At 41.7% G+C, this 23,050-nt stretch overlaps 1 protein-coding gene across 1 annotated transcript; it reads left to right on the top strand.

The window, feature by feature from the left end:
• Positions 1-606: 606 nt before the first annotated feature.
• Positions 607-10,141, top strand: LOC121754479. Its single transcript, XM_042149828.1, has 5 exons — positions 607-942; positions 1,156-1,359; positions 1,442-2,249; positions 9,649-9,818; positions 9,902-10,141. The coding sequence occupies exons 1-4, from the start codon at positions 607-609 to the stop codon at positions 9,663-9,665; spliced, it is 1,365 nt and encodes a 454-aa protein (XP_042005762.1). The 3' UTR covers positions 9,666-9,818; positions 9,902-10,141.
• The last annotated feature ends 12,909 nt before the right edge of the window (positions 10,142-23,050 follow it).

Raw genomic sequence — 23,050 nt, 5'->3', positions numbered from 1 at the left:
TGATTGACATAATACCTTGAGCATGTGCTATGTTTATGATTATGATGTTGTAATAGCATGGTTTCGTGGAAGTACAAGTATGATTGGCATGATAATTGAGACATGTATTTTATGTGCAAAGGTGATACCGATATGGCATGAATACTTGTGTGTATGAACTAAGTGATGTTGCTAAATGTGTTTTATGCGCGAAAATACTACAACGATAGCATGCAAAGATATGAAACGTTAAGACAACGACAAACTTTCGAACTACGCGACAAACTTAACAACTTTTTTCAAACAATAATACAATTTGGTGTTTTAAAAGAAATTTTCGTCTCCGCGTAGATGGTACGAACGAAACAAACCGCGCTTAAGAGCAGTCAGTATAGTGCTAGAATGCGACAAGCGATTTACGATTACGACCACTATGAGAGAGAGGAAGGCAAGGCTTTGAGAGAGGTTGTCGCCCGTTTTGAGACCCTATGGCGAGATGTCTACGGGTACCATGTAACGGCCTATGGTGGCATAAGAAGACTAATTGAGTTGATGCCCGACAATTGGGAGTCTTGGTTGGAAACAACAGCCAGTCGGTTCACGTGGTACGAACCAAGAAACCAGATGATGGCCGGCGACATGAAAGGTTTTCTAAAGGCCTTAACCTGTGCTTTGATTGACTCATGTTCCGAGCGACCACCATCGACAGAGAAAGAAGAAGATGAGACCTTTTGGGAAGACAAAGATGTGATCGAGGTTAAACCAACGGCAGTAAGAGAAGCCGTACCACAAGAAGGCATGGTCCCGGGTTTTGAAGATGACTACGTGGATGTTAACACGGATGATAGTATGGATGACGAAGAAGATCTCCGTATGATTGATGAGTACCACGTAGAAGAGGAAGAGGACCCGGAAGAGGAAGAAGACCCGGAAGAGGATATTAGCACTAGACAGATGTGTGATGTTGTTTTCTTTTCCTTAAGTTGTTAAGACAGTGGAAGTAGCACCTTTTTGTTTTCCGAACGAATGCTTTTGTTTTTCCTTTCCACGTTGTTTATGGAAGTTTCCCTCTTCACGTGCTTTTAAGTAATTGTGTTTTATCGTATCGTACGCGTGCATGAAAGCGATGATGTTTTAATAACGATGTACTCACAACGGTGCTAACTTGTGTTTTAGATCAACATGCCCCCGAGACGTAGACGTGGTCCGCGTGTGGAGAACAATGTGGGGGAGCAGACGGAAGGAAGTGTCGGCAATCCACCCCCGCCTCCACCACCACCTCTACCCCAACCAAACGAAAGGGAGTACATCAAAGCCTTTCGGAAAGAGAACCCACCTAAGTTTGATGGATTGGGAGAGCCCCCGAAGGCGGAGGCATGGGTGCGCGATATTGAGCGTATCTTTGAGTTCATGGGATGCACGGACAGAGAACGCCTGGCCTGCGTGACTTATCAGCTGACAGGACCCGCTGACTTTTGGTGGGAAACAAAGAAGAGAACCATGGACCCCCGCTCGCCGTGAGGCGCTTACTTGGGAGGATTTTAAGGAAGAGGTGTACAACAAGTATGTTCCGGAAAGTTATCGGCGGGCGAAGGTAGTGGAGTTCCACACGTTGAAGCAAGGAAGTATGACGGTCACAGAGTACGACCGCGCCCTATGTGAGATGACTCGCTATGCGCCAGAATTGGTGGATACAGACGAGAAGATGGCCGCGAAGTTCCGTTCTGGCCTTAGGACAGAGATAAGGGTCGCAGTGGCTAGTCGGAGGGGAATTCCTTATTCCGAGGTGCTGGGCTGTGCCTTAGATGTGGAGGAAGCACTGCCCAAGAATGAGAGGACAACAAACCCTACCCCATCTGCACCCCAAGCGAACTTTAGAGAAAAGAGGAAATGGGAGGGAAACCGAGTTTCTTTTGACAATAAGAGGCGTTTCTCCACTTTTCGGCAACCACAGAATCATGGGCGCCAAATTGTGCCACAACAGAGGGGAAACCCACAGAGAACACCCTACTGTAATCGGTGCTCCAAGCATCATGTTGGGGAGTGCCGAGTTGGAGGCATTCGGTGTTATGCCTGCGGTGGAAACGGGCACATGTCTCGAGAATGCCCAAACAATAACAAAAGTGGAGTGAAGAATGGGCAAGGACAGAGACCACCACAGCAGCCTCAACCAATCCGACAAGTGGCCCCACAGCAAGCAAGGGCATATGCACTCAAGGGGAATCAAGGGAAGGAACCCCAAGCCATCAAGGACAAGGAAAATTTGGCAGGTATGGGAACGCTCCAACAACTGCCTATTATTGTGCTGTTTGATACGGGTGCTTCGCATTCTTTTATTTCCATGTCATGTGCGAATGCCTTAGAACTCCCTACTGTTAGGCTTGAATCGAGTTTGAATGTATCTTCACCGGTTGGAGGATTAATTGATATTGTGAGAACTTGCTCGAACATAAAGTTTGTGTTAGGAGAACTAGGAGTAGTGGCTCAACTCTTGCACGTTATGCCTTTGGAGAACGTAGACATAATCTTGGGAATGGATTGGCTTACCGAGAACCACGCAACGATTTACTGTAAAGAGAGACAGATTTCCTTTCAAGCCCCGGGCGAAGAGCCGACTATCTTGTATGGGATCTCCATGAACCGACGAACCTCCATAATCTCCGCATTGCAAGCAACTACGATGATAAGGAAAGGACGTCCGGCGTATCTGGTATACTTGAATGGGGAAGAAAAGAAAGAATTGAGGGTGGAAGACGTGGCAGTGGTGCGAGATTTTCCCGAGGTGTTCCCCGAAGCTTTACCAGGACCGCCACCCGACAGACAGGTGGAGTTCACCATTGATTTAGAACCAGGATCAGCGCCAGTATCAAAGGTGCCATACCGAATGGCCCCTAAGGAGTTGGCCGAGTTGAAGGTCCAGTTGCAGGAACTGTTGGACTTGGGTTTCATTCGACCCAGTGTGTCACCATGGGGGCGCCAGTTCTGTTCGTTAAGAAGAAGGACGGAACGATGAGAATGTGCATCGACTATCGTGAGCTCAACAAGATGACTTTAAAGAATAAGTACCCACTGCCAAGGATTGACGACTTGTTTGACCAGCTTCGAGGAGCGGGCGTATTCTCGAAAATGGATTTGAGATCAGGGTATCATCAACTAAAGGTCCGACGAGAGGATGTGCCTAAGACTGCTTTTCGCACTCGTTATGGCCATTATGAGTTCGTAGTGATGCCGTTTGGTCTGACCAACGCCCCAGCCGTTTTTATGGACTTGATGAACCGAGTTTTCCACGAGTATCTTGACAAGTTTGTGTTAGTCTTCATCGACGACGTGTTGGTATACTCGAAGAACGAGGAGGAGCATGGACAGCACCTACGAACAGTGTTGGAAACGTTGCAAAGAGAGAAACTTTATGCCAAGTTTAGTAAGTGTGAGTTTTGGCTGACTCGAGTGAACTTCCTTGGCCATATTGTGACGGCAAATGGGATTCAAGTAGACCCAGCAAAGGTCGAGGCCGTACAGAATTGGAAATCGCCGAAAACGCCAAGTGAAATCCGCAGTTTCTTGGGATTGGCGGGATATTATCGACGCTTCATTGAAGGATTCTCTAAGATTGCGAGACCGATGACGCAACTACTAAAGAAGGGAATCAAGGTAGTTTGGACGCCAGAGTGCGAGGCGAGTTTCCAACTGTTGAAGGAGAAATTGACTACAGCACCAGTCCTAGCGGTACCAGAACCCGACAAGGACTTCGCCGTCTACACGGACGCGTCAAAAGTAGGACTAGGATGCGTGTTGATGCAGGATGGGAAGGTGATAGCATATGCTTCCCGACAGTTGAGACCAAATGAGTTGAATTTTCCGACGCATGATTTGGAGTTAGCAGCAGTGGTGCACGCGCTGAAAATTTGGAGACATCATCTCTATGGAGTAAGATGCGAAATCTATACGGATCACAAGAGTCTCAAGTACTTCTTCGAGCAGAAGGAGCTAAACATGCGACAACGGCGTTGGTTAGAGGTCGTGAAGGACTATGACTGCGGTATTAATTACCATCCGGGCAAGGCGAACGTGGTCGCCGATGCCTTGAGTAGGAAGAACCAACCTCAACTAGCTTATTTCCTAACGCAAGAGGAAGCGTTGATTCACGAGTTCGACAAGATGAGTTTGGAGATAGTAAAAGCGCCCGAGACAGTAGGTGCAAGTTTGGCGACGCTAGTGATTGAGCCAGATTTGAGGACCAAGCTCATAGAAGCCCAGCGACGTGATGGAAAGTTGGAGGAGTTACGTGCGAAGGTGCGAGCCGAGGAGCTTGATCATTACCGTGAGGAGGCGGATAATGCCTTGACGTACGATGGACGATTGTGTGTGCCGAGCGATGAGGTGCTAAAAGAGGAGATTTTGAGTGAAGCGCACGACACGCCTTACACCGCACACCCCGGAAGCACGAAGATGTATCGGGATTTGAAACAACGGTTTTGGTGGAATGGAATGAAAGGAGACGTAGCGTCTTTTGTGGAACGATGTCTAGCATGCCAACAAGTGAAGGCCTTACACCAACGGCCATATGGGAAGCTGCAACCGCTCGAAATTCCTGAATGGAAGTGGGAGCATCTAGCTATGGATTTCGTGACGGGTTTGCCAAGGTCACCGAAGGGCAACACTGCGATCTGGGTGATCATTGATCGACTTACTAAAAGCGCGCACTTCTTACCGATTAAGATTACTTATGGCGCGGACAAACTAGCAAAGCTCTACGTGAACGAGATTGTGCGATTGCATGGAGTGCCAAAGACCATTGTATCCGACCGCGATACGAAGTTCACATCAAAGTTTTGGATGAGTTTGCAACGCGAATTGGGCACACAGTTGAATTTTAGTACTGCTTATCACCCGCAATCGGACGGGCAATCAGAGAGGACGATTCAGACACTTGAAGATATGTTGCGAGCTGTCGTCTTAGATCGAGGGGAAAGTTGGGAAACGGTTCTACCTTTGGTTGAATTCGCCTACAACAATAGCTATCAAGCGACGATCGATATGGCCCCATACGAAGCCTTGTATGGCAGGAAGTGTCAATCCCCACTTTACTGGGATGAAGTCGGCGAGAGAAAGATGTTAGGGCCCGATGCTATAAAGGAGATGACTGAAATTGTGCATCAAATCCGCGCAAGGATCAAGGAAGCTCAAGATAGACAGAAGTCGTATGCGGACGTACGTCGAACGGAAATCAAATTCGACGTTGGTGACAAAGTGTTCTTGAAAGTGTCCCCGACGAGAGGAGTTGTGAGATTTGGAGTGAAGGGCAAGCTGAAACCGCGTTTTGTGGGACCGTACGAGATCATCGACGAAGTAGGTCCTGTAGCGTATCGTTTGGCGTTACCTCCCAGCTTTGGAAACGTGCATAACGTGTTCCACGTGTCGCAGTTGCGCAAGTACGTGTTTGACCCCAAACATGTGATTCACCAAGAGGAAGTGATCCTAACCCCCGACATGAGCTACGAGGAAAGGCCCGAAGCAATCCTAGATCGAAAGGTACAAGAGCTACGAAACAAGTCGATAGCGTCAGTGAAGGTGTTGTGGAAGCACCATGGCCCCGAAGAAGCTACGTGGGAGTTAGAAGATAAGATGAAAGAAAAGTTTCCCAAGCTGTTTATGTGAGACGATTAAATTTCGGGACGAAATTTCTGTTTAGAGGGGAAGGATGTAACATCCCAAACTTTTGTGACCCTTTTTATTATGTTATTGGAATTTTGGAATTTTGAAACGTTTGATTTTATGTGATTAAGTGCTTTGCGTGAAATAAATTGTCGTGGTTAATGTGAATGATGAGCTTGAGACTTTATGTCATTCCAATATGGGGAAATAATTAATAGGATCATGCATTTATTCTTTCTCAAGTCAATTTATTGAAATATTCGGCCCTTCCTAATTATTGAGATAGTACTTCTTTTGTGGATTTAATTAAATTATTTTGGGACTTTAATCCAAATTAAATCCAAACCCATGGACCGTAAATTATACTACAAGAAATTCGAACTCCATTTTATTTTTCCTTGGGAGTTTTCGAAAATCTCCTATAGGAGAATGAATTAATCCCTTGATTAATTGGTGCTTTATTGACTCCCTTCCTTTGAATTTAATCCAATTAAATCATGTGATAATTTATTTCTTCACCCAAAATAAATAGAGAGTTGGGGTATTTTTCCTTGGCTATTTAGCCTATCAATTTCGGCCCCCTCCAATAAAGTTGGAGAGTAATTTATTTGTTTCCTAATTTGTGGGATCCCTTTTTATTCAAATAAATTCCTATGCCTAATTAATTGAGGATGTGAATATTTTTCTTCTATTGTTCCTCCATATCACACGCCCCTAGGCATTTATTTTCCTTGTGGGAATTTAATTAATTATTGCCTTTTTATGGGAGCCTTTTTCCATAAAGGAATTACCAAATTTAAATCCTATTCTATTTAATTGGGGATTTAAATAATTTCCTTGTACAAATTTCCTCTTGAAATTCTCGGCCCCCACCACATTAATTCCTACTTGGAGATTTAATTTATTTTTGTTCCCTTGTTTATGGAATATTCACCTTTATTTCCTAATTTATGAATATTCTCTCCAAGTAAATATTGCTATATCTCATTGTTATTAAATAAGCAAATATTGAATTAAACCCCCCCTCATTATGCACGCCTACTTTGTGCTCTAATTGGGAGATTTTTTTTATTTAATTTATTCCTCCCACAATTTAATTAATTCATTAGGTGTGGGATTTTAACCTAGACTATAAATATTAAAAGCCTTAACCCTAGCCACTATTTCTTTTTCACGCCACTCTCTCCTCACCCTCACTCCCACACGGTTTTGCCTTCTTCCCCACTCTCCCATCTCCAAAAACCTCCATTCAAGCTTATTCTTGCATCCATTGGAGTTTCCTTCAAGAATCTCCGACGAATCGCCTTGTTCTTCGCTTCTACCGATTGGTTTTTGTCAAAGGAAGGTATAATTGCTCACTTCTACTCCTCTTCCGTTTTTGAACCATGTTTTGAGTCCTACATGCATGTAGAGAGCGTAGGTTCGATAGATCGAAAGTTTTAACGGGAGGGAATTGTATGTTCGTATGAACTTGTTTGGTTTTGCGTTGTTGGTTGAATTCACATGTGATTGGATCGAAATAATTGTGAAAAATATGAGTTGGTATGCAAATATGTGTTTGAGGAATGTGTAAGCATGATGATGTGTTTTCGAGCATGAAGAATCGGTGTTTTCGTTGTGGAAATTTAAAAACCCTATTTTCGGATTTGAACCAGAATTCTGTGATGCTCGACCAGTGACTTATGATCTGTAGTCGACGCATCAAACGAACGAATTTTGCTACGAAATTTTTACTGAGTAAACTTCAAGATGTTTTCGGTGTCTCGTGTGAATTTCAACCTGTTTTATCGAAAAATGAATTTTTAATAAATGTTTGAAGTCGACTGCGCAAATCTGCCAGAAACGCGAGTTCTCGTCATGAATGTTTCGTTTTCTGTTTGACTGACCAAATGAACTCCGATTGATGTGATTCTTGAACGATATGAATATTTGATGTGTCTTCTGTATTGTGTAAAATTTTCAGCCTTTTTGGGCATCGTATGAAATTATGGTGAATTTTTCAAATGAACTGCGCAATACTGTCGGAAATCGTATGTTCCGACCAGAGAGTTCAATATGTGATATGACTGACTAAATGACGTGATTTCGATATGAAAATTTTCATGGATGAACTTGAATGTGTCCTCTGTATCGTGACCAAAAAATTAGCATGTTTTGAGGTCGGGTGAATTTAAAGTGATTTTTACAAAACGGTCGCGCAATTCTGCCAGTTTTCTGCCTTGATTAAATGACACTTAGTTTCAAGTTTAAAAGTGCTATATGATGCATGTATGTGCAAGGAACGTGTTTAAATGTTGAAATCACTTGCGATAAGTTGAAATGTGTTACGTGTGTTTTATACCCTTGTGATGTATGTTGGGCTTTGGGATTGATGAGAACAATGAGAGTGAAGCGATAGGACATGCATAGTAGTATGTTTTTGTGTGAGGCTGACTTGTGTTGTCGTTGACAAGGGTGTTGTGTTTTCGTGAACTCGAGGATCGAGAGTTGCTAAGTTGGGTTGTGATTTTGCTAAGAGAACGAGGTGGGCTTTCTTTCAAACCTCTTTACTTTTCTGAAAATATTATGTGGAGATATAAGGGTGGTTTAACTGTTATGTCATGCCATGGACTGTTTTGTTATGAGATTGTGTGCCTGATGCCTAGTTCGTATGAGTTTACTCCGTTAGGCTATATGGCTGTATATGTGAAACGAATTCGGGTCCGAGTAGGGCCGTAAACCCTATCGGGCTGTGTACACTGGTGGGATCGTGAGCCGTCCTTGCAAGTCGGCCGGTCTCGTGGGCGAATAGTGTGGCCACACTTTCGTCGCACTGTGATTGTGATTGTTGGATTGATGTGAAAAGTGGGGAGATTATTTGACTGGCCAGTCTATGAAACTTTTTGTGTTCTCGTGATATTTTTCTTTACTGCGTATAAAACTCGAGATCACTGGTATGGATGACATAACTTGATAAATATTTTCGGCATGAGCCCATTGAGTACAACAAGTACTCAGCCCTGCAATTTCTTTTTAAAATTTTGCAGGTTGAGCGGGATGTTGCGGTGGATGTTGAGCTGGCTAGAGAACTTAGGATACGTTGTGTCGTCATACATAGGCGTGATCCTTGACTCTCCTTGAACCTTATTTATCCGCTGCTATGTTTTAATTTATGTCTTAAGATCTTAAGCTTTTCGTTTTAGTGTTGGAACATGTATGGTGGTGTTAGGTTTTAAACGTGCATCTACGTTGTCTTTTGAAAATGGTTTTCTCTGAGATTTAAGTTTAATGCGGGTTTTACTTAAACTTTTAATTGATGTATTTCTTAAGTCTAACTTTTCCGTTGTCCTTTTTTTTAAAAGTATTCTTTTATCTTATGTCCTTTCAAAAAAATAATAACGTTAAAATCTTTAAACTAAGTTGTTTTCCTTTCTTCAAAATTAATTAAGTGTTTTTTTAATTGAAATCCATGCATGTCGGTCACGATCGCCGCGTTTGTGGTACCCCTTGTATGGGCGGTCGTGACATTGTTTCTATGTTACTGATTTTTGTTATGATATGGGGCTCTAGGACATACTCCTATGTTCTTGAGTTTCTGCCCCTAAGTTCTCATGCTTTAGCTATTTGTGCGCTATATGATGCAACTGAGTTGTTGGGAGATTACCTGCTGTGTGTTGATTTTGGCTGCTATCTCAAGCTCGGTTCCTCGTCTCCCTCACTCCCCTTGCTGCTTCGGTCCTCTCTGCCTTACTTCACTATTTTGTGATTGATTTTGTGATGAGGAAGGCAGAGGCTGTGGCCTTATTTATTATTTGTGGCCTAACCGAAAGCCTGAGAAAGGCTGTTATCTCTGGCTAGGGAGCAGTCCATGCTTAGCTGATTTGGCTGTTACCTCTGCAGCCATTTCGCAGAGTGTACTCGTGGGCTGGATGAGCTTATAGCTCCTGGCTATACTCTGATTATTATAACTGATTTTGGTGTTTTTGTGCTGCATTGTACCTTAGCTCGTTCATGAGTTTTATCTCCTTTTTGCAGGTGTACTAAAAGGCTGAGATTTGCTATGGATATTCTTGACAATGGCTGGTGGAAAAGAGGGAGGGTACAAGCTGGTCTAACACAGCCTTTCTGGGCCCCTGCAGCTGCTGGGGAAGGGTGCCGGCTGGGCTTGCTCCCTTTAGCCCAAGCACTTCCTCATCTCTGGAAAGGTAGTATTACCCTTCCCTTTTTATACTTCTTTTAGTTGTCTCTATTTCATGCATCTAATTCTCGTTATTTTGCGCTTTGGCAGGAGTTGCGGCTGGCCAACGAGGCTGTCTCCCCTCGTGGTCTCGCCCTCCCGGCTCGCTTGAATATCTGGGGCCGAGACGGCCCTTGACGAAGGCCGAAGTAGCCCTTAGGGATTTCTAAATGTAAAAGTGTAGCTCGACTTTTATTTTCGTCGTCAAAGATTGTAACTTTAGTTTGAGATTCTGAAAACTGTAATTTGTACCCTTTCTCAAGAAATGAAAATACTATTTCATTCGTTAAATAAAAGCTGGTTTTTATTTCTTAAAAATCCTCGAGAATCTAGGTCTCGGCTATTACAGAAGGAGCGCCGGGTGAACTGAGGAAGCTTGATAGCTTTAAGATAATATACGATACAAGAAGAAACGCAATGGGAGTGAGAGAGGAAGGTGTGCAGATGTTACAGAAAGTCAGAAATTAATGTCACATGCTATGAGCAATGACGAAATTGATGATCCTGAATGGATCGATATCATGATTGAGCTGACTAAAGCTGCTGAGAGGGCATTTATTCTGAAAAATAGGAATGAGTTCCCTACCTTCACTCTCATACCCGAATATGACCAAACTCCTGATGAGAATGAAAATTTTAATCGGAAAAAGGATATGGAGAAGGAAAAACTTCCAGAGAAGGAAATGGCTAATAAAGCAGCTCGAGAAGAGAAGGAAAAAGTTCCAGAGAAAGAAGTTGAATTGTCTCTCAATGATGAATTTGAGGTAACTTTTAAAAAGATAGTTTAAGTACATAAAATGATTGTTTATATGGTTAAGATGATATAGGTTTGATGATGTTTTTTGGTTGCTCTGTTTTATTTGAAAAATGATACTTTTGGATCATAAAATGATAGTTTCAAACGATAAAATGATATTTTTGCATAAAATGATAAAATGATAGTTTAGTTGAATAAAATGATAGTTTCAGTGGGTAAAATGATAGAGTTCAGTGATAAAATGATACTTATGCATCATAAAATGATAGATTCAAATGATAAAATGATAATTTTTCATAAAATGATAAAATGATAGTTTCGTGGAATAAAATGATAGTTTCTGTGGATAAAATGATAAGTTCAGTGATAAAATGAAATTTTTGTTTCATAATGATAGCTTTAGATTTTTGGCTGATAAAATGATACTTTTGGCTGATAATATGAGTTCCATTGGGTAAAATAATATCCCTTATGTCAATAACAATTTATATTTTTGAATGAAAGGACGAAAGAGCATGTGCCATAATATCCAATGTCATGGAGGATATACATGGTGAAACCGGAGATGATGAAGTTTTAAAAAAGAGGGAAGAAGTTTTGGAAAAGGCCAAAGGTAAGAAGAAGGTTTCCAAAGAACCTCCTGTTGAAAAGGAGAAAGTTGCCAGTGAAGGGGTTGGCAGCGGAAGCGTGCGTTCAATATCCGATCACATGAATTTGATCTATTTAGCAGATTATTTAGACAAATTATATTCGCGCAATTTTCACATGTATCATTCTCATAACTTGAATTAAAACATGCTTTAGCATATAAAATCCCTAAAACATGCTTACTACGGAATTAGCCAATTTACCTCGTTGATTCAATCAAGAATCGATGATGGCTCGCTCCGTCTCCAAGTGAAGATCTTCAATACAAGACCTCAGATCTTCTGACTGGTGTCCCGGACTATACGCCGATATTTGTGTGGGCAAATCTCACCAACGTATTAGGACTTGAATAACGAAGACAGAACTCAGCTCACGGAGGAAAATTTGTGAGTGGACGAAAATTTGTGAGTGGAAAAAGGTGTCTTTTCTGTCTCCTTTATTCTCCTATTTATATAAGTCACATATTGGGCCCAGTCAGGGATCTAAGGAAGAATTTGAATCAGGCCTCACCCAATTAGCTTTTTACCAATTAAATTGAACCCACAATTTAATATAAGCTTATATTGGAATATTACAAGCAGCCACTACAGAAGTAATATTGCACTGCCTTTCCAAATTCGAAATTAAAAGTATTCTGGATTTCCTTTATTCGCGTTCAATTTATTTTCCGTGCTTAAGATAGAAACATCCATTAATTAATTATTGTCTGCTATGGACTTAATTAATTAACATATTTTATTCTCCAAGAGTGGACTTAGCAAGAAACTCTTATTTATTATTCATAGAGTAATTAAACTCCAACTAGCTAGGTTCCGAATAATAAAACCTTGTTTCGAGCTCCTCTTGTGGATGTTATCAAACGAGACTCTCCTCGCGCACGTTTCAACATAATAGCAATCCTAGCACCTCTAGATAATGATCACCACTACCCAATATACCTGGATCGTTGGGTTACGAAAAACCCGCACATTTGGTAAGTCAAAGTAGTGGATACTCAATATTGTATGCCCAATGCTAACGTATATTGATTAAGAAATTAATTATCTAGACCTCGTCTTTCAGTAGATAGCATAAAGACTCGTCTTGTTGTTAGATACATTCAGTTCTATACCACACCAACGTCATCTTATTTCAATAAGGCTTAAAAATAATCGGACTGACATTGCAACCTTTCGCGATACGTAGTCTAGGCCTATCTAGGTTGTGAAATTCTTATTATTCTTTGTTTAGAACTGACCGTGTTACCTTAAATTGGACGACGCCCACAACCGGTCTACTAAAACAAAGACTTAGACTTTGTTACGTTTGCTTATACATTTAAATATGTAATAAACAACCATTAAATGTAAAACATAACAACATTATGACAAAAATAATCTGTTGCATTTATTGGAAAATAACCATTAGAGTTTTACAGTATGCAATCACTCGAAAGGTGATTTCTAGTATACAAAACCCTAACAATCTCCCACTTATACTCAAAACAGCTTTCGAGTGTACAAAATGGTAGTTCACACGTCTAAATTTCTCCCACTTATACTGAAAGCGAGTTGAGGTCTTGAATGAGTCGAACTCCCATCCCTTCAACGTGGCAGTCGAACGGTTTCACCGCCAAAGCCTTTGTAAAAGGATCTGCCAGGTTGTTCTCTACCGCAATCTTGACCACTTTTATGTCTCCTCTCTGCACTATATCTCTAATGATATGATACTTTCGCTCTATGTGTTTGCTCGCTTTGTGAGCTCTTAGTTCTTTCGAGTTTGTCACAGCACCAGAATTGTCACAATAAATGGTGATGCTCTTGGGCAGATTCGAAACCACACCTAAATCCATAAGGAAGTTCTTGAACCATACAACCTCTTTTGCAGCCTCCGAAGCGGCCACATAAATGGTGATGCTCTTGGGCAGATTCGAGTCCACGATGCATTTTTGCTTCACACTCTTCCAAATTACGGCTCCACCTCCTAAGGTGAACACATATCCTGAATTAGATTTTCTCGAGTCCTGATCAGCTTGAAAGTCTGAGTCAGTATATCCCAAAGGACAGCTCTCGGCTTCATTGTAAACTAGAGCATAGTCCTTAGTCCGTTTAAGGTACTTGAGTATGTTCTTTACGGCAGTCCAATATCATCGGCCCGGATTCGACTGATATCTTGCCACCATTCCAACAGCAAAGCAAATATCAGGTCTAGTACAAAGCATAGCATACATGAGACTTCCAACTGCCGAAGCATATGGAATCCTTCTCATTTCATGTATCTCAGACGGCGTTTTAGGGCACATCTCTTGAGATAAATGGATGCCATGTCTAAAAGGTAAGAAACCTTTCTTGGCATCCTGCATGCTAAAATGACTAAGTACTGTTTGGATGTAAGATTCTTGAGCTAAGCACAACATCTTCTTCTCTCGATTCCGAAGAACCTTGATCCTGAGGATGTGTCCCGCGTCTCCCATATCCTTCATCTCGAACTGGTTTGATAACCATGTTCGAACTGATGACAACATCTTTTTATTGTTTCCAATTAGAAGAATGTCATCTACATATAAAACTAAGAACACTACATTCCCCTTATCAACTTTCTTATACACGCAGCTTTCACTTGGGCACTTTTCGAATCCAAACTTGCAAACAGTTTGATCGAAACATTGGTTCCACGATCTAGATGCTTGCTTGAGGCCATAAATGGCCTTCTTAAGCTTCCAAACCATGTGGTCTTTGCCCTTTATGGCATATCCTTCGGGTTGTTCCATGTAGATGGTCTCCTCAAGACTGCCATTTAGAAACGCAGTCTTAACATCCATCTGCCATACATCCCAATCCATATAAGCTGCAATAGACAACAGTATCCGGATCGATTTGAGCATGTCCACTGGGGAGAAGGTCTCATCATAATCGATGCCTTCCTTTTGGGTATACCCCTTGGCCACTAGTCTTGCTTTGAAGACTTTAACTCGTCCATCGGGTCCACGTTTACGTTTATATATCCACTTGCTCCCAATGCAGTACTGCCTTCGGGTAGGACGGACAAATCGTAGACGTCTTTGTCTATCATAGATTATAGTTCCGAATCCATTGCTTTCACCCATTCGCAATGATCTACATCTACCTGAGCCTCCGCAAAGTTCCAAGGATCTAATACATTGCTGTCCTAGGAGTGATCCATAGATTCTCCCAAACCAATGTATCTGTCCGACTCTTGCGAGACCCTCCCACTGCGGCGCGACACTACAATATTTTGAGTAGAAGTTGAAGTTTCGGGAATTGTTTGTACACTTGGTACTTGTTCTTGGTTAATGGAACTTGTGACAGAAGTTAGCTCATCAAGAGCCACTTCACTGCTGGGTTTATGATTCATTACATAGTCTTCCTCTAAGAATGTCGCGTGAGTACTCACAATGACTTTCTTGTCTCGGAGGCTAAAGAATTCATAGCCTTTCGTCCCTCTAGGGTACCCTATAAACAAACATACCTCCGTCCTTGATCCTAGCTTAGTTGGATCCTTTTCCAATACATGAGCCAGGCAGCACCTTAAGATGTGCTAGATTGGGCTTACGCCCAATCCACAATTCATCTGGAGTTTTAGGTACGGATTTTGATGGTAAATTGTCTAAAATGTGACTTGCATAAAGCAAGGCATGTCCCCAAAATGAAATAGGTAATCGTGCAAAACTCATCATCGAACAGACCATGTTTAACAAGGTCCTATTCCTTCTTTTCGCCACGCCGTTCTGCTGGGGCGTGCCCGGCGCAGTCAGTTGGGATTCAATTCCCGACTCCGATAAGTAGTCCAAAAATTCGGCACTGAGGTATTTGCATCCACGATCATATCGTATGCATTTGATATTCTTTCCATGATACTTCTCCACAAGAGTCTTAAAGTCTTTAAACTTGTCAAAAAACTCTGACTTGTGACGCATCAAATAGACATATCCAATTTTCGAGACGTCATCAATAAATGTAATGAAGTATCGAAAACCACCTCTTGCCTCAGTAGACATTAGTCCACATACATCGGAATGAACGAGCTCAAGTACTTCCTTGGCCCTATTGCCCTTAGCCTTAAAAGGCCTCTTGGTCATCTTGCCTTCTAAGCATGACTCACACTTATGAAAAGGTTCCTCCTCTAGACCTTTGACAAGATCTTGTTGAACAAGAGAATGGATCCTCCTTTCATTGGCATGACCAAGTCTAAGGTGCCACAAGTACGTTTTGCTCATTGAACTTGAAGGTTCCTTTCGTTTCTTTGAAATTTTTGATTTTGTATTGAGTTCTGATTTGCGATTATTAAACTTGTAGAAGTGATTGTGTACAGATTGTTTTCCATGATACCACCACAGATATAAGAACCATCTTTCTTAATAACGCAGTTGTCATTAAAAGAAATCGAATATCCATCATAAACCAATTTAGAAACTGAATTAAATTTCTTCTAAAAGAAGGTATCAACAAAACATTCTTCAAAATAAAAAATCTATCACTACTAAAACGCAAATAAATATCTCCCGCTGCAACGGCTGCCACTTTGGTAGCGTCGCCCAGCTGGACTTCGATCTCGCGATCATGTAGCCGTCTTGTCACCTGCATTAAGTCAGGATCAAAACAAATATGATCAGTGGCTCTTGTGTCAATAACCCAAGTGCAGATTGATGTCGAAGTCAAACAAGACTCGACTACTAGAGCTTGGTGCATACCTATAGCCTTGCCCCGTTTAGGACAGTCTGGCTTCCAATGCCCCTTCTCTCCACACTTGAAACACTTCCCCGTGGCCTTCTTGTTAGCCCTCTTCTTCTTCTTTCCCTTAGCTATCTTGGCCAGTCCTGAGTTCGGTGCCTGCCTTTTTCCTTTGCTAGGCTTTAAGCCAGAGGAATGAGGCGCCGAAATCATCATGGCCGCCTTAGCCTGGACCATAAGGTCCTCTGCCGACTGAAGTTCAGTCAACAGCTCTGCCAAGGTGTAATTCCTTTTGTTCATCTCGAAGTTGAGGTTGAACTGTTGGAAGCTAGGGGGAAGACTTTGAAGGATGATAGTCACCTGGGACTCGGGATCGATGGTCCCTCCCAAGACCTCAATTTGGTTGAGGTGGCCCATCATCTCGAGGACGTGATCCCTCACAGATGAGCCTTCCTTCATTGTCTTCGACATGATACTCCGAAAGGCTTGAGATTTAGCCGTTCGATTCTGAGTACCAAAAAGATTTTTGAGATTCTGCATAAACTCGGCGGCTGTTTCCATGGCTGAATGCTGATGCTTGAGTACCGAAGACATAGAAGCCAACATGTAGCACTTAGCCATCTCATTCGCCTTATGCCACCGTCTGTGTGCATCTCTGACTCCTGCCGCTGCGTTAGCCGGAGGCACTGGAGGTCGCTGGGTGGTGAGCACAAAGATGTACTCACCTGCTGTGAGAACGATGTCCAAATTTTGTTTCCATTCTATGTAATTTTGGCCCTCGAGTTTATTTTCTTTGAGAATTGCGGAAAGAGGATTAAACGACATATTGATGATTTGATTTTCACTGCAAAACAGAGTATTTTACTATTGTCATAAACTTATGTAAGAAGTTTGATTAGATTAACCATAAAACTTTTCAAAATCTTACAACTGTAAAATTAAAATTTTGTACCCTCCTGAGGAAGTCAATACGCATTAAAATCTTACAATTTTACTGGTCACAATACCAACGAATAGTCCAGAGACCACAGAGTGGCATGGCCGCCTAATGTTGCCTAAGAAAGACCATCTCTTTAGCATTACAGAGTCTCATTTCTACAACACACTCCCATAACAATGCTCATGTGCTGCTAACAAGATCAAGCTATCTAATAAATCCTGTGTGAACTTCTGAATCTCGCAGTTTCTTAGGATTATTGTCCCCACAGAGCAGGTGGCGATAATATTAGAAAAATGCTTCATAAATTGCAGACCAATTGATGTAGACCATATACAAACGTTGAGTTCGCAATTATAGCTTAGATATTTTGGGTTATGGTTTTACTTTAATTATCCTTAGCCTTGAGGCAGTTTAAGGCTTAATTAAATTATGTCGGTATTTAATCTACTGGATAATTAAATCTTTAGATTAATGTTGTTATCTTCTTGTAGGAAATTGTTGATCTAGAATTTTATTCTTATTCATGTCTACTATAAGGTATATCTAAGACATGAAAAATAAATTCAAATTATTTCCTTGTTGAAGATTAGGAAGATATATTTTATTATTTAATGTATTCATACATATCTATCCTTATTATGATCTTAGATATATAAATTTTAGGAAACTATTAAATTATTCTCATCCATATCATCTAGGAATAAAATAATTATTATTTATTTCCATAGATATAGATAATAATAAAAATATTCCTTAAATCTAGATAAATATTAGGAAACTATTAAATTATTCTCATCTATATCATCTAGGAATAAAATAATATTATTTATTTCCATAGATATAGATAATAATAAAAATATTCCTAAAATCTAGACAAATCTTCCAAAAAGATTTTATTTCCATTAAATAATAATATTTTAATAATATCTTTTAATAAAATAATCAAAAAATCATCAAAATAATCCTTCATCGTTATCTCATCGCACGAGGTTCGCACGAACGATGAACGACGAAAATCCGACGAGTTCGTCGTCGGATCACGACGCATGAAGCATCTCGGCCAGCAGCGCACGAGTGCGCGCATGCTCTCGGCCGCCTGGCTAGACCACCGTCGGTTTCTCGACAGCTCTCAGCCAGCGAGACGCCCACAGGTGCCTCAGCTCTCGGCCAGCAGCTAAGTCCGTCTCGGTGTCGTGGCTCGTCGGGTCCCGCGACTCTCGGCCAGCAGCGCGCACGACTGCGGCGCTGCTCTCGGCCAGTTGCTATCGCCCGTTTCGTCCCTCCCGAGCCTGGATTCTCCTCTCGTCTCGGCACACTTCGCGCCTTATGGCGCACACGTCTCGGCCACGACTGGAGCTTAGTCTCGGGAAGCCTTCCCCCTAGGGTTGGCCTGGTGTCTCGCAGTGTCTTAGTGGTTCTCGGACGAACCACCACTCCGCGCCAGTCACTGCCACGTCGACCTCGACCCGGGTTCCGTCTGGTGCGTGTCGTCTCGGCCGGCGGCGCGCACGAGCCTCTACTCGTCTGCGCGTCGTCCCGTGATCACGGCTCCCGGCTCCCACTGTCTCGACATTCCTACCTCGATCGCACGTGGTGCGTTCGAGCAATTCAAGTTCTTTGATTCGATAGTTCTTGAGTTCATCATGAATTTCACGACATTTAAATCCAAATAATCAGAGCCAAAGACTGGCTCTGATACCAATTGAAGGGGTAGGTAGCTGAAGCGTGCGTTCAATATCCGATCACATGAATTTGATCTATTTAGCAGATTATTTAAACAAATTCTATTCGCGCAATTTTCACATTTATCATGCTCATAACTTGAATTAAAACATGCTTACTACGGAATTAGCCAATTTACCTCGTTGATTCAATCAAGAATCGATGATGGCTCGCTCCGTCTCCACGTGAAGATCTTCAATACAAGACCTCAGATCTTCTGACTAGTGTCCCGGACTATACGCCGATATTTGTGTGGGAAAATCTCACCAACGTATTAGGACTTGAATAACGAAGACAGAACTCAGCTCACGGAGGAAGGTAATTTTCGATTTCTCTCTCTCAATGGAGTGGACGAAAATTTGTGAGTGGAAAAAGGTGTCTTTTATGTCTCCTTTATTCTAATATTTATATAAGTCACATATTGGGCCCAGTCAGGGATCTAAGGAAGAATTTGGATCATGCCTCACCCAATTAGCTTTTTACTAATTAAATTGAACCCACAATTTAATATAAGCTTATATTGGAATATTACAAGCAGCCACTACAGAAGTAATATTGCACTGCCTTTCCTAATCCGAAATTACAAGTATTCCGGGTTTCCTTTATTCGCGTTCAATTTATTTCCCATGCTTAAGATAGAAACATCCATTAATTAATTATTGTCTGCTATGGACTTAGTTAATTAACATATTTTATTCTCCAAGAGTGGACTTAGCAAGAAACTCTTATTTATTATTCATAGAGTAATTAAACTCCAACTAGCAAGGTTCCGAATAATAAAACCTTGTTTCGAGCTCCTCTTGTGGATGTTATCAAACGAGACTCTCCCCGCGCACGTTTCAACATAATAGCAATCCTAGCACCTCTAGACCACGTGACACTTCCCCTTGGGCTTCTTGTTTGCCCTCTTTTTCTTCTTTTCCTTAGCTATCTTAGCCGGTCCTGAGTTCGGTGCCTGCCTTTTTTCCCGCGCTAGGCTTGAAGCCAGAGGAACGAGGCGCCGAAGTCATCATGGCCGCCTTAGCTTGGACCATAAGGTCCTCTGCCGACTGAAGTTCAGTCAACAGCTTTGCCAAGGTGTAGTTCCTTTTGTTCATCTCGAAGTTGAGCTTGAACTGCTGGAAGCTAGGGGGAAGACTTTGAAGGATAATAGTCACCTGGGACTCGGGATCGATCGTCCCTCCCAAGACCTCAATTTGGTTGAAGTGGCCCATCATCTCGAGGACATGGTCCCTCACAGACGAGCCTTCCTTCATAGTCTTCATAGTACCAAAAAGATTCTTGAGATTCTGCATGATCTCGGTGGCAGTTTCCATGGCTGAATGCTGATACTTCAGTACTGATGACATAGATGCCAACATATAGCACTTAGCCATCTCATTCGCCTTATGCCACCGTCTTTGTGCATCTCTGACTCCTGCCGCAGCGTTAGCTGGTGGCACTGGAGGTCGCGGAGTTGTGAGTACAAAGATGTACTCATCTGCTGTGAGAACGATATCCAAATTTTGTTTCCATTCTATGTAATTTTTTGCCCTCGAGTTTGTTTTCTTTAAGTATTGTAGAAAGAGAATTGAGCGACATATTGACGATTTGATTTGCACTGCAGACCAGAATATTTACCATTTGTCATAAACTTATGTAAGAAGTTTGATTAGATTAACCATAAAACTTTTCAAAATCTTACAACAGTAAAATTAAAATTTTGTATCCTCCAGAGGAAGTTAATACGCATTAAAATCTTACAATTTTTACTGGTCACAACACCGACGAATAGTCCAGAGACCACAGAGTGGCATGGCCGCCTAATGTTGCCTAAGCAAGACCACCGAATTTAGCATTACAGAATCTCATTTCTACAACACACTCCCATAACAATGCTCATGCACTGCTAACAAGATCAAGCTATCCCATAAATTCTGTGTGAACTTCTGAATCTTGTAGTTTCTTAGGATTATTGTCCCCACAGTGCAGGTGGCGATAATATTGGAAACCACATTCTAGTTCTTATTATTTATATTTGAGAAGTCCGCCTTATGAACTCGCTATTTCCTAGGATTATTGTCCCCACAATGCAGGTGGCGATAACATTGGTAACAGCTTCGTAAATTACAGACCAATTGGTGGAGACCATATGCAAACGTTGAGTTCGTAATTATAGCTTAGATATTTTGGGTTATGGTTTTTATTCAATTATCCTTAGCCTTGAGGCCAATTAAGGCTTAATTAAATTCTGTTGGTATTTAATATGCTGGATAATTGAATCATTTATATTTAATTGGCGTCATCCATTAAGAAAATAATGTTCCAGTATTTAATTCTTATTCATGTCTACTATAAGATATATCTAAAATAATTAAATTATTTAATTCTTAATAAGACATGAAAAATTAAATACAAATTATTTCCATGTTAGGAAACTATGCAATAAATATTAGGAAACTATTAAATTATTCTCATCCATATCATCTAGGAATAAAATTAAATTATTTATTTCCATAGATATAAATAATAATTAAAATATTCCTAAAATCTAGGTACATCTTCCAAAAAGATTTTATTTTCATAAAATAATAATATTTTAATGATATCTTTTAATTAAAAATTAAATAATCATTAAAATAATCTTTCATCGTTATCTCATCGTACGACGTTCACATGAACGATGAACGACAAAAATCCGTCGAGTTCTTCGTCGGACCACGAAGCACGAAGCGTCTCGGCCACCAGCGCGCAGGTGGCGCACCAGCGTCTCGGCCAGCGGCTCGTCAGGTGTCGCATCCTCTCGACCAGGAGCGTGCACGTTGGTGCCGCTCCTCTCGGCCAGGTGCGCCCCGCCCGTCTCGGCGCATTGATCCGTCGGGTGTCGACGCTTCTCGGCCAGGCGTAAACGCGGCGGCGGCGCGCCCGTCTCGGCCATCCGAGCCGTCGGGGTGGTGCGAGCTCTCGACCAGCGACAGTGGTGCGCCCGCTCTCGGCCAGCTCCGACCACCCTTCCTTCCGCCTAGGGTTACAGCTCTCGGCGGCTGGTGTCTCGGTGGTTCTCGGACGAACCACCACTCTGTGCCAGCCTTCACATCTGCCTTGATGCGGGGCCCGCCTGGGGTTTACGGTCTCGGCCGGCGTCGCGCTCGAGCCACGCTCGACTGTGCGTCGCCCCGTGATCGCGATCCCTCGGCTCCCACTCAATCGACAACCCTATTTCACGATCGCGCGTGGTGTAATCCGTCTCGGCGCGAGTGCTGACGGATCGCACGTCTCGTACGATCGAGTAATTCAAGTTCTTTGATTCGATAGTTCTTGAATTCATCATGTATAATGAATTAAACAAAACACCAAGAACATGCTTCGCAATCAAATAATACATGCATACATGAATTTCGCAAAATTTAAATCCAAATAATCACAGCCAAAGACTGGTTTTGATAGCAATTGAAGGGGTTGGCAGCGGAAGCGTGCACGATATCTGATCACATAAAATTGATCAATTTAGCAGATTATTTAGACAAATTCTATTCGCGTAATTATCACATATATCATGCTCATAACTTGAATTAAAACATGCTTTAGCATATAAAATCCCTAAAACATGCTCACTACAGAATTAGCCAATTTACCTCGTTGATTCAATCAAGAATCGATGATGGCTTGCTCTGTCTCCACGTGAAGATCTTCAGTACTCGACCTCTAATCTTCTGACTGGTGTCCCGTACTGTATACTGATATTTGTGTGGGCAAATCTCACCAGAATACTAGGACTCGAATAACGAAGACAGAACTCAGCTCACAGAGGGAGCAATTTTCGAATTCTCTCTCTTTCTAGAGGGGGACGAAAATTCTAGCAAATAATAATTAATTTTCTCTGTCTCATTTATTCTCCTATTTATATTAAGTCACATATTGGGCCCAGTTAGGGATCCAAGGAAGAATTTGGACATGGCCTCACCCAATCAGCTTTTTACTAATTAAATTGAACCCACAATTTAATATAAGCTTATATTGGAATATTACAAGCAGCCACTACAGAAGTAATATTGCACTGCCTTTCCAAATCCGAAATTACAAGTATTCCGGGTTTCCTTTTATTTGTTTAATTCATTTCCTGTGCTTAAGATAGAAATATCCATTAATTAATTAATGTCTGCTATGGACTTAATTAATTAAAATATTTTATTCTCCAAGAGTGGACTTAGCAAGAAACTCTTATTTATTATTCATAGAGTAATTAAACTCCAACTAGCTAGGTTCTGAATAATAAAACCTCGTTTCAAGATCCTCTTGTGGATGTTATCAAACGAGACTCTCCTCGTGCACGATTCAACATAATAGCAATCCTAGCACCGCTAGACAATGATCACCACTACCCAATATACCTGGATCGTTGGGTGACGAAAAACCCGCACCTTTGGTAAGTCAAAGTAGTAGATACTCAATATCGTATGCTCAATGCTAATGTACATTGATTA

Source organism: Salvia splendens, chromosome 11 (genome assembly GCF_004379255.2).
Source record: "Salvia splendens isolate huo1 chromosome 11, SspV2, whole genome shotgun sequence".
NCBI lineage: Eukaryota > Viridiplantae > Streptophyta > Magnoliopsida > Lamiales > Lamiaceae > Salvia > Salvia splendens.
The sequence above is the reverse complement of the archived record's forward strand: the minus strand, read 5'-3'. Positions and strand labels throughout refer to the sequence as shown.